The 12,334-nt window shown below is 41.3% G+C and overlaps 1 protein-coding gene across 3 annotated transcripts in view; it reads left to right on the top strand.

Annotated features, from left to right (window-relative positions):
* Positions 1–12,334, top strand: part of pcxb (pyruvate carboxylase b) — a 297,628-nt gene that overhangs the window by 238,634 nt on the left and 46,660 nt on the right. For all 3 annotated transcript variants that reach the window (XM_084343541.1, XM_084343543.1, XM_084343542.1), the window contains exons 15-16: positions 322–543; positions 8,996–9,152. In XM_084343541.1, the coding sequence (XP_084199667.1) occupies positions 322–543; positions 8,996–9,152 (379 nt within the window). The remainder of the gene's footprint in view (positions 1–321; positions 544–8,995; positions 9,153–12,334) is intronic.

The raw sequence follows: 12,334 nt of genomic DNA, 5'->3' as shown, positions 1-12,334 counted from the left end.
AATAGACCACTTATGATCGTATAAATAAAGGGCTACTTGCACATTTCGTCCACTTGTTTAAGAAAACATGCAACCACCTGTTGAGCTCATGGTGGTAACTGCAGGTCCTTGTTTACTATAATTGTGGACTAGTCATTATCAGGCATCAGCTGAATCTTGCTAAGTTAAGGTGGAAAAGTTTCCTCAAGCATCTGATATTGAATCCTCACAAACAGAGATACCAACCACAAACCTACTTCCCTTTTATTTTCCCTCTGTATCATTCTCCACATTAACTTCCTTCTTTTCTTTTAATTTCCCTCTCCCCCCTTTCACTACCAGGTGACCCTCCGCTTGGTTTCCGTGACGTGTTGCTGCGTGACGGCCCCGAGGGATTCGCTAAGGCCGTCCGTGCCCATCAAGGTCTGCTGCTGATGGACACCACCTTCAGGGATGCCCACCAGTCCCTCCTGGCCACCAGGGTTCGGACCCACGACCTGAAGAAGATCTCGCCATTCGTCAGCCACAACTTCAGCAACCTTTACAGCCTGGAGAACTGGGGAGGTTAGTTTCTGTGTGTTGAATGTATGTCCTGACAACCCGCACACAATTATTTTTTAGTCCAGACTACTAGCTGCAGGGCTAACTGAGCTAACCAGCTAATGGCAGTGACAGTTGCTAGCAGTTTGCGGTTACTCTGGTGATATGCTGCCCCCTATCAGTTGGGTATGAATTCAATAGGTGGCCAATTCTTACATATTGCACCTTTTTAAAGCAACACCGCCATTTGCCACTCTGAAGATTCATGATAACTGCGGAAATACTTTTAATATGTGCCTCATGCAAGCAGTCATGTAAGAAAGGCATCAGTTTCCCTCTTCCGATGGCTATCATATTAATTAAACTCTTTGTGTATGTGCTCCACAGTTTTAATTCATCTGAACAGCCATGCCTGCACTCTCAGGTCTTTTCATTCTTGCTGTAGATCTGTCCCATGTTTCATTGATGACAATGATTGTGCTTCTTTGTTTTTCCTGTGCGAGCTGTGAAAAGTCACGTGCCATTGAAAACGTATCTCCTGCCCCCATCTCCTCTGCCACAAGTCAGTCTTCAGCGAGTTCCCTCGATAGACGATGATTGTACCTTTTGCCTGCCCTTGAATGAAAAGAGAAAACGATGCTTTATTGAAACTTGTTGAGGCATGAACAGTCGAATAGTGTCCCCGTATAATATGCAATTACTCTGAAATTGGCCAGAGAATGAAAATGCGTGCCTTGTGTTTGAACAGTCGGCGACAAGGCCAATTATCAGCACTTCTTGATAATGGTCCTGTGTGAAGTGTGATTGTTATGAACTGGTTTCGATGAGTAAATTCACTTTCCCCGTTTGAACACTCTAAAACACTTAGGACACGCACGTTTGTGGAAGAGATATGCCCAGTGAACCTCTTGAGGTTGAAACATTTAATTTAATGCTCAATTATAGTAAACTACTCGGAGCGATTGTGGTTATATTACTTGGAGTGCTTTGAGTAGATCACAAGAACAAACATAAGAACTAAACAACAAAAGCATGAAGTGAAAAGGGTTTCTGTTTCGGTGACAGTGCTCATCGTTAGATGGTCGAGCAAAGTGAGAAAAAAATAAAAAGACAGCAGAGAGAGAGAGAAACCTCCTCGGTGCTGTAAACCCTTCCTGAGATTAAATTCCTCCCGCTAGCCGATCATGGTGCACCAGTTAGGAGAAAGCAATATATTTCATTACTGTGGGAGAGCACTTTGAGCAGATCTCACATTAAGCAACTGTCTGCTCGTCTCATGTTTGAACAGATAAAAAGGTTACAGCTAAAGTAAATCATTGAGGAGATATTTTTGATAAAAGGGGCTTAAACGCTTCCCGACTTCCATCTCCCGGCACATCGTGATGCCATTATGAGGCTGACCAGAGAGGGATGACACGAATTCAGCTTCGCCATGTTTGAGCAGTAACATTAAAAGTAAATCTTTGAAGAGAGACTGTGAAAACTGGCAGTGAACTCAATCCGTCACTCTGGAGGAAATTGTTGAATAGGTGCCAGGGAAGGCCCTTGTACCTGTGTGTCTCATTATACTGAAGCAGTACTGAAAGGGGAAAGTGCTTTGATTAAGGGACATAAAGGCCTTTTTATCATTTCATTATCTTATATTTGAAGACTTGGGGGGGGGGGGGGGGGGAGAAAGCGTCCACCTTTTCTCAGCCCACACCTACTGTATATTAAAATGTTGTTTACCATCATTCATAATCATGCAGAACACGACCTCACCGATAACTTCACTGCTGAGGATCCTAACACTCTGCTGCAGCGTCTCTCTCTGGCTTTCAGTCCAATTGGGCGATCGTTTAGGCTTTCAAAACAATCTCCTGTTAGGGGACAGGAAGCTCACAGTATGGTCAGACATATCTATACTGTATGTTGTCCTGATGAAAGAGCGCAAAGTCTGCTTTCTACAGGTTTGTTTGCTATTGGTTTCATCTGTGTGAGAAACAGGAAATGGTGCAAAAACAGTCAATAAAGCCTGATAGAAAGCATGCTTTGAGACCATTTTATGGGTGAACATTAAAGTTGTTAATTTACTTGGAGCTTCCTGATAAACGGAGACTTCTCGTGGGTTTTGAAAGCCTAAACCAGTGCCACATTGAACTGTTTAAAAGCCAAAGAGAAGCAGCAGCACAGGGATTTTAAAAACTGAAATTACTGGTGGGGTGTGTGTATTATGCTTACTTTGTGAGGCAGCTGGATTTTCTTTAAAGCAGCATTATTGTCTTCCCTTAAAATTACAGCTTCAAAATCATGTTGATGGTACACTGTCTTGTGATATGGGGTGAATGGCGTCTTTTAAGCTATGTGCTTGTGGCCAAACCACAGTGGTTCGAAGTAGAGGTGGGAAACACAGAGTAATTCACAATATGATACGATTCATGGTATGTGTCCCACAATAATGATAGCAGTGTTTCCCACACAGGTACAGTAATAGCCGCCCAAGTATATTTGGTGACCCATTTAAGCATTTTATAGAGGACTTTTACTTTGCCAATTCGTCTGCGAGAATGACGCCATCCGCGATCAATTTACAAGGTGACAATGATCCCTCGCTTTCCGCTCCTGTGTACCATCAATCACTCGTGGTCTGCAGACAGAGAAGACGGTCTCTGGTAAAATGAAATACCACCCCCTGGCCACAGGTTCTCACCCATCCTGTGGGAAACACTGGATAGTATCATGATACAGAAATTCTGCAAGAAACATTACATTGCAAAACTATCATCTAATGATACATCATGTTGCCAGCATATTGATAATCGTATCACATGAGGAAGTATCACAATATATTGCCGTAGCCATACTTTATCCCAACCCTAGTTCGAACCAATTAGCATCCCTTTAGGAACTACTGGCTGCCTCGGCCATGATTTAGATGTGACGACCAGCGACTGCAGTGGCGGCTCCTAAAGAGATTAGCATTGATGCTGCTACAGCATCTGTTACATCAGAACTGAAGAGTATATTTCATTTACAGAAGAGTAAAGAACGGTGCTGAAGGCTTTACTCGAAAGGTTTCGGAAAGAGGTTGATTCACCAACTGTTTCCACTGTTACTACTCTCCTACTGTGAACTGATTGGTTGAAGTGAGCCTGTGATAGACAGATGGTTCGTCACACTCTTTGAAAGGACCGGCTCTTTTCTAAACTGTTTCTTCAGGATGACTTCCCAGATGGTTTTGTATAACAAACCATCTGGCACGTCAGGTTAGTATTATGCTTCAGTATGAATGATTATAAACATAAATATAATAAGGTTTGGGCTAGAATGTTAAACGTGCTTGTCTTGTAGTACAATGCTTACTTATTGTTAACTGAGTGGACAACATGTTAAACACTCCTGATCTGGACAATAGCTGCAGTGAAAACTCTGAGTAAACACTGTCCAATAATCACGTCTCTGAAGAAGTGAATCCAGTTCTGATAAAACGGCAAGAGAAAAGTGAATCTTACTTTGTGTCTTGATTCTACATTCTCCCGTAAAGCGCTAATGTTTGACTTGCAGAGAGAGTCAAGTGTTGAATTTTTCCATTTGAAGTATCTCAGTTTAAACAGTCTTCTGTCTTCATAAAAAAGTCAGCGTATATATGCTTTCCTCTCTCCCATTTACACATCGACAGCAGGTGTACATCAGTGAAATCAAATACAAAACAGGAGGCTGAGCAGGTGAAACACCTCCTGACATGATGATCCTGTAATAGGCCGGTGTTATGAGCTGATGAGTGTGAGATTATCTCTCTTGCTTAAGAAAAGTTGCGTAGAGAGTATGTGTCATCGAAGAGAAATGTAATATGCGACTCAATCCTCTTGAGGCGTGAGTAGTTCCTGCATGATACGATTATGAGTCAGAGAAAAAACAATAGTGCTTTCTCATAATTATTTAAACACTTAAAGGCAGAATAAATTCTGGAGAGAGATATTCCCCTGAAAGCTTCCTGCCACTTTACTAGTTTACTGTGTAATGATATGCTTCCTGTGCGTGTTTAATATTTTGATGTTAATTAAACGAGTTAAGTAGGAACACAGTGTTTAGAAAACAGAGCGATTCGGCAACAGAATATACATCCATTTAAATGTTTTGCTTTTCTTACACACAAAATAATGTCAGTGTAGTTCTGTAACTGGGCGTGACCTTTAATCTTCATGGAGTGTGATCAAAGTAAAATCCAATATTTTACTTGTTTTTGTTTGATTTCACTCTAAGGTCAAAATCAGTGTTCGCTATTACAAAATGTAAAGCATATGTGTCATTTGGCTCTTAAGCAAATCTTTGCTCAGCTCATGTTTGAACAGATAAAAGGGTTACAGCTAAAGTAAATCATTGAGGAGAAATTTCTGATAAAAACACGTTTAACGCTTCCCGACTTCCATCTCCCGGCACATCATGGTGTTGTTATGAGGCTGATTGGAGAGAGATGACACGAATGCGGCGTCGCAATGTTTGAGCAGTAACATTAAAAGTAAATCTTTGAAGAGAGACTGTGAAAACTGGCAGTGAACTCAATCCGTCACTCTGGAGGAAAGTGTTGAATAGGTGCCAGGGAAGCCCCTTGTCCCTCATGTCTCATTGTACTGAGGCAGTTCTGAGAGGGGAGAGCGCTTTGATTAAGGGACATACAGTAAAGGCCTTTTTATCATTTAATTGTCTTGTATTTGAAGACGTCACAAAATCCATTCCACCTTTTTCTCAGCCCACACTTATATTAAATGTTGTTTACCATCATTTATAATCATGCCGAATACCACCTCACTTGATAGCTTTGATTCTGAGGATCCTAGCTCTGCCGCAGCGTCTACAGGGTTTATACACAGCCAAAAAACTGTGATAAATCTCCTTTTAGGACTGAGGAGTTATATAGTTAGTATTCATCTTTGTAAAGCACTTTGTGACATTGCTTTGAAAAGTGCAAAATAAATTAAAGTATGCTGGTGAAAAGGAAATCCGGACCTTCAGCTTTAACTAGTAACTACATAACAAGTAGCAAAATGTAAAAGGGTTTTTGTGTGTGTGCAAACAGAACTCATGTGGACACGAAGGGTGTCAGGAGGAACAAATTATATCACTGGTACAGTCAATTTACTGTGAAAACTATTCCCCAGTCTAAAATGTTTTAATTTTTTTTTCTCCACAACCATCTGGTGACCCCTGAAAATTAACTCTCGACCCAAAGGTTGAGAACGATTGCAGTAGAGCACTTGTCTGCTGAACAGCCAGATGTTTTGAAAAGCTGATGTGAAAGATATCCTATCAGACACATCCTGCCCAATCAGTACTGTGCATGTGCAGCTCTGCGCAGATATGAAAAGAAAGCGAGATGACTCACTTGTTTGCTGCTTCTATCACCGACTCTAAAATATTTGTATTGATTTAAGACCATTTTCAAAACAAGTCTTAACATCCTCGAGATGAAGGCTGATGAAAACCTCGTTCAGTTTTCCCCAAAATATCACAGTTATGGGCCCATTTGATGAATGTGGTATTTGGAACAGCTGCTATGTGCGAAGGCTTTTTACACTGGTCTTCTTCAGCAGTAGCTTGAAGCATGCAATGGGCTTCGTCTCTCTCTCTCTCTCTTTCTTCGATACTGTAATTCTTCAGGCCGTTCTCACTGCCATCACATCTGGTCTAACTTTGACATTGTAGGTACCCCTCTGAGGACACGGCTTGAAGGGCTTCTCTAGTGTAAAGAGCAAAGAGTTCAAGTCAGGGGGCACGAGGGCGGGTCACACACAGGACTGAGGTTCATGTCCCATCTGTGACCAAGCGGCAAGAGTAATTTGATGTCGTGTACGTTGCTCGACATCAGTTACGTCACTCAGATGAGTTAATTTAATCCGAAATATCTTCCTTTTTTAACCCTAACCAAGTACTTTCTTTTGCCCAGCCCTAACCAAACCATGATTATTTGACGACATTAATAACAGTCCAAAAGTCATAATATGTCAAACAATGTGAACTGTTTATCAGCACATTGCATATAACGTATTAGAGTTGACTTTAACACAGAGCCTTTTATGTGCAATACTGAAGTGAGGGTGGTAGGTAAATCTTAATTTGAAGCTCAAGGCCACTGACCAAGCTGCTAAATTTAATGAGTTGTGAGTGAGAACGTCTTGTATCTTTCTCTCAACGTTCAAATCAAATTCCTCCCGTTTTTATATCAAACTATCCTGTTTCATTAGGAAAAACATCCCAATACAGGAGCTAGATACTCTTTAGAGGCTGTTTCGTCTAAACTTGAAGAGAAGGTTCTGACCATTTACAGTAGATCTCATGATCATGTGTGAGTAGCAGTTTGCTTCCCATCCCCGCTGCTAAACATCCTTCATTCACTCAACCTTCAAAGTTCACAGATGCACTGGTTGGCTGGCATACTCTCGTCTGATATTGATTTAGCTTGTGAAACACAAATTAGACTACCACGCTGCGGCAAAGAGTTCAGCTCCGGCACACACTGTCCCACAGTGACGGCTCATAACTATACCTTTAAACAGTTCCTCGTAAATCAGCACATGATTACAGGAGGGATAACTAAGCGAGCCTCTCTTGATAGAAGGTCCCTATACAATGCACTTGTATTACAATGTGATCAGAGATAGAGAATATTGCACCCTGCTGTGTTCAAATTACTTAGTACAAAAATAAATCACTGAAGGGAAGGTGACCACGTGAGTATTGAACACCCGTTACCCTGACATATTGTCCCTATGCAAGAATCCTTTTTTCTTTTACACAAGGATCTTAGATAGGGAATATTGCTTTCACATGTTTCAGCTGCTTAGAGGCAGAATGAATCATTGAAGAGATTAAGCCTGTGAAAGCCCTTTGAGGATTAAGTCCCTTCCTGATATAGCGTTCCTCCCAACACCATAGAAGATACAGTAATACGAATTAGGTCACATAATGTATCTATATGGTTCCCTGTGTCTGTTTCACAATCGGCACATTTATCAGATGGTAAAGCGGCTGATTCTTAATTAATGTATGTGCTCATTTCAGTGCGCGCGTCTCGTTCTGCCCCGCAGTGTTTCGGGGGCTCTGGTGTATGTTTCAAGGAACTCTTGCTGCAGCGTGAAGGTCTGACGGGCACAAAGGCAAATCGACCAATCCCGAGCAATAAAGCAGAATCACAGATGACATAAAAATTGATCCAGCAGGATAAACTGTCCGATGCATCAGGGCCATAATTGCGCACTTAAGCAAAAAATGCTGAGATGTGTGTGTGTTGATGTAGCTTAACGATTGAAATTATAGATATAAATCATTTTTATTCATCATGGGCTTTCCTTTATTGGCCCGTGTGCATGAGATGGAAGTTGATTTCAGAGAACTATATCTTCCCAGCAGGGGACATTTGGATGAAGTAAAGAGTTTGCCAATATGAGACCATGCAAACTGTTTAATTACTGTTTTTTTGTTGTTGTTGTAAGATTTACTCTTGATGTTACAGGCCGATACAATCCCACAACACCCATTCCAGGAGACGGTTGAGCCCAAAATAACACGTTCTTATCTGTAACTTTCTTTAAAAAGAACATTAATGTTGAATACATTTCTGGCCATCGTGGACGTTATATAAGAGGCTCATTTCCATCTTCCTCTCTTATTTCAGCTCCTCTTCACGACAGATTGGAGGCTGCCTGTCTTTCCAAAAAGAGGCAAGCTCAGCAGTGCCCTGTGCCTAATGTTCCGATATGTGGGCCCAGCTGTCAGTCTTCATTCCCGTTATCAAATTATCAGACCAAATTCTGCAGCCCCAGATGAATTCCTCGCCCGGCGTCATGTTTTTATATCTCACGTGCTCTAAAACATTAATACTAATACGTTTAACATCAGATAGGGATTGCTCTGAGTCATTTCCGCTCCACAGCGGTAGTTTAAGAGACGCTGACGTAGGCTCAAATCCAGATCTTTTCCAGGGCATTCCTGCTCCTCCCAGAGTCGGGAACGAGCGGCGGCGCTTTGTATTCTCTCCGTGTCCAAATGTACGAGAGCAAGGAAAATGAAATTTAATGACGGCTGTGTTGGATCAGCAGAAAACCACTGGAGGCTTCAATATTTCTGGCTGATATGATAAACGGGTATGAGATTCGCTAATCTAGTCCCCCCAGAAAGGGAAATGAGAGATTGCTATCTCTTTTATTTTCGCCTCTGCCACTGAAACATTTCTTAGATTTTTAAAGTGACTTCACAATGAAATGATGGAAGTGTTAGAATGAACAATGAATGTGCAAGTATCATCAGATATTTTATTTGAGCATCCATTTATGTGTATTGTGTGTGTGTGTGTGTGTGTGTGTGTGTGTGGGTGGGTGGGTAATAGGATAAGTTTGAAATATGAGTTTTCAAGTCTAAAATTGACATCAAAGTCAGGATGACAGATGAGACTTGAGATGACAACTGAAATAAACTGCAAACCCCCTGCGTGTGTGTGTAGGTGCTACCTTTGATGTGGCCATGCGCTTCCTGTCTGAGTGTCCATGGAAGAGACTCCAGGAGCTGAGAGCTTTGATCCCAAACGTTCCTTTCCAGATGCTGCTGAGAGGGGCCAACGCCGTGGGCTACACCAACTACCCTGACAATGCTGTCTTTAAGTGAGTCACACACACACACACACACTTTATCCTTCCATTTTTTTATAATTTAATTCAGTTATTAAACAGTCAAATGTTAACGCTAACACCCAGAGTCTTGCTACAAATATGCGCACATACACTATCTCCAGTATTGCTATGGAAACATGCTGACACACACAAATCTGGGCTGTAAATGTACATTTATACACACACTAGCTTACATTTGACTTGCGTAGCATTAAATACTACAGGCTGTGAGTTTAGTGTTCAGTATGTAGAGTGTAGTTACATCTAAGCAGGGCTGTCGTAACACTGGAGTAACTGTCCTTTTCCCATTTAGCTTCATTTACTGTGTTGAACTGTTGAGAATAAGATTTTCCTCCTGTTTGTCACTGAAAAATTTGATCCTACACGCTCACTGAAGTTACATAGTGCAGAAACAAGACACTGTACCATCAGCATGATTTACAAACAAAAAAAGTTATCACAAAAGTTACATAATGCTGCTTTAAAGAAAATCCAGCTGCCTCACAAAGTATTTTAAGGTGAAAATGTTACCTAACGTTACTTTATTAGAAAACTAATACTCCAACAACACGGTACATGAAAAAGCAACACAACACAGAAGATTTTCTACGGTCTATAAAAGGTGTAGGCTGAAGCTACAGCCTATAACACCTACTCCTCTTACAAGATACAACTTCTTTGGCATCCAGTAACCGTGAGCCAAATGTTGTTTGTATTAACATACTATTACCAAATACTCTTTAAATCATACTAAGTTTTTATATTGGTTCATTATAACTTTCTTAATGTGAATAGTGTATATATCCTGAAGTCTGAAGGTAAAGTTGTGATTTTTATTAAGAGGTTTTTGTTTTGGCTCAAGGCACTAAGATAGAGGATCCTTTATCTTTCACACAGGAAGCACAAAAGTCCACTCCAGGCGTAGCGACTCCAGGATGAACGGATTAGATTTTGGTGGTCAAGGCCACTGTGACCTTGCATAACACAGTTTTGGCCGTGATTATAGCAAAACGTTTATGAAAAAGGTCCAAAAGGATAAAATGATGAAGTAATGACGTTTTACTTCCAAAGGGTCAAAGGTCAAGTTCACTGTGACATCATAATGTTCTGCAAAAATTGTTCTGGCCAGTATTCAGCGCCACAGGGCACACCACCGTGAGGCGTTTTTTCTAGTTTTGTTCCGTCTTTGTGGATGTGAACATCATGACCTGTTATGTCATCATAACGGCTGCTGTTCAGTGTGCCCACGTGGGCTGGACACCATGTAGTGCATGATCCTTGAATTGATCATGGCGTATATTTACTAATTTAAACCTTTTTTTCTTAAACATGCACTTTTCTTCCAAGTCACATTGGCTTTTTTCTCATTTGAAACAACTTCTGGATACTTTGAGATAATGTACTTTTTAATAATAAAAGGATAAATACAACTGCATATCAATATTGCTCCTACACACCTTAAAGTGGACACAATCATTCATTTACACCTGTAACTGACCTAAAATGATTTTTTGCTCCTTAACCTTTCGTAATACAAACACAACAACATTAAAGCTAGGATTGGTAAGTTATTTTCAAAGCATTTTTTGTTATATTTATAGAAAATATCTTAAAAGGGAACTCTAGTGACAGCGCTCAGTGGCTAAGTTGCATTATGGGTAATGTAGGTGCCAGGTTTTGTAAAGCAAAATGTATTAGATTGAATGCAGCTTCCTTTGAACCACAAGACCTGTAAACACCTGAAAAATTGGTGGAAAACCTTTAACATCAATCAATTAATCAAATGCTGCTGTGTTTGTAGCCTTTTTGGACTGAGGCATTTAAAAGAGTTGTTTATTTGTGTATTTATTAGAAGAAACAATGCTAAGAGACCTTGTTGAACGTAGCGAACTAGCCGCTAACACATCTTCCCGCTAGCTAGCCAGAGCTACGGGGCAGTCTGTATCGAGCAGTGGGCGTTCACGTGTTTTGAAGGAGCAGCTGTAGAAGGAGGCCTGAAGGGAGGGGGTGTGATTTTTCAGTTGGTCTCCAGTGTCACCTACTGCAGCTTTAACGTGCCATTTCCAGAGCTTTCAGCCTCGTGTTGTGACCTTCCTCGGCAGATGAGTTGTTCAGCTGAGAGCAAAAGTTTCTTTAAGCTCGTGCTTTAATTACATCGTATATTTTGTATTCATTTCCAACATGAATAATAAATATAAAATCGTTCTCCTGTGAATATATTTGACCTACATTCTAAGCATTGTTTCTCTGACGCCTACAGACACAGCTGCTTTCTCTCCGTATATATAAATGGATTCACTGTCCTGTAGCTGCCCACAAACCGCATAACTGACACACACATTTAGTCAGGTCAATTTGGTTGATGTTTCCCTATCACCTCCTACCATGCTCAGTGAGCTGCACACACACACACATCATTGATACAGATGTACCCACTAATGCGTTTAGGCCCATAAATACTCCTGTGCCTACGCACATGCAAACACATGCCTCAAACACTTTTCCAAATGGATTCACAAGCTGCCTCGATGATGTGAGATGACTCACGTATACACGAGTACGCACACAAACACACACCTGCACAGTGTCATTCCTCTCACCTAAAATAAATTTGTAGTGGCTTTATGACTAATGCAGCTGTCCCCTCCTCCCTCCTTCCCATTGAATCACACACAGCAGACCTCCCCTATCCTCCCTGTTTTTGTGCTCCCCCCCTCTCCTCCCCTCTCACCTATCATATAGTCATTATTTATCCTCCACACTCTTATTACTCCCTTTTTCATGCCTCCATTCATCTCTCTACCCCTCTCTTTAACTCCCTCTCTCCACCCCGCTCACTCTCAGGGTCCCACCGGGGGAGCGCCATTGAAAATTTGCACATGATTGTGATTAATGGCTTTGATCTGTTCGCCCGGCTCTCCCTTCACTCCGTCACTCCTTCGCCCTCGACTTTTTCAGCACGGCAGCCTGCAGTCAAGTGGCCTAAACGTCTTCATTAACTAAATCAACTCAAAGTGTGATTTTATTTCGTTTATTTGATTTGAAGTGTCACGGGGTCACGGTACAGTACGCTCGGCGCTCTACATCTTCTCGAGAAGTTTCTGATCGAAAAAAAACTCGGCTTTCTCATCCACATGAATAACGGTTACGTCAACTCTGAGTCAGATATGTAG

This window comes from Pagrus pagrus (assembly GCF_965226575.1).
Source record: "Pagrus pagrus genome assembly, chromosome: 22".
NCBI classification, from domain to species: domain Eukaryota; kingdom Metazoa; phylum Chordata; class Actinopteri; order Spariformes; family Sparidae; genus Pagrus; species Pagrus pagrus.
Note: the sequence above shows the minus strand (reverse complement) of the source record. Positions and strands in the feature narration are given on the sequence as shown.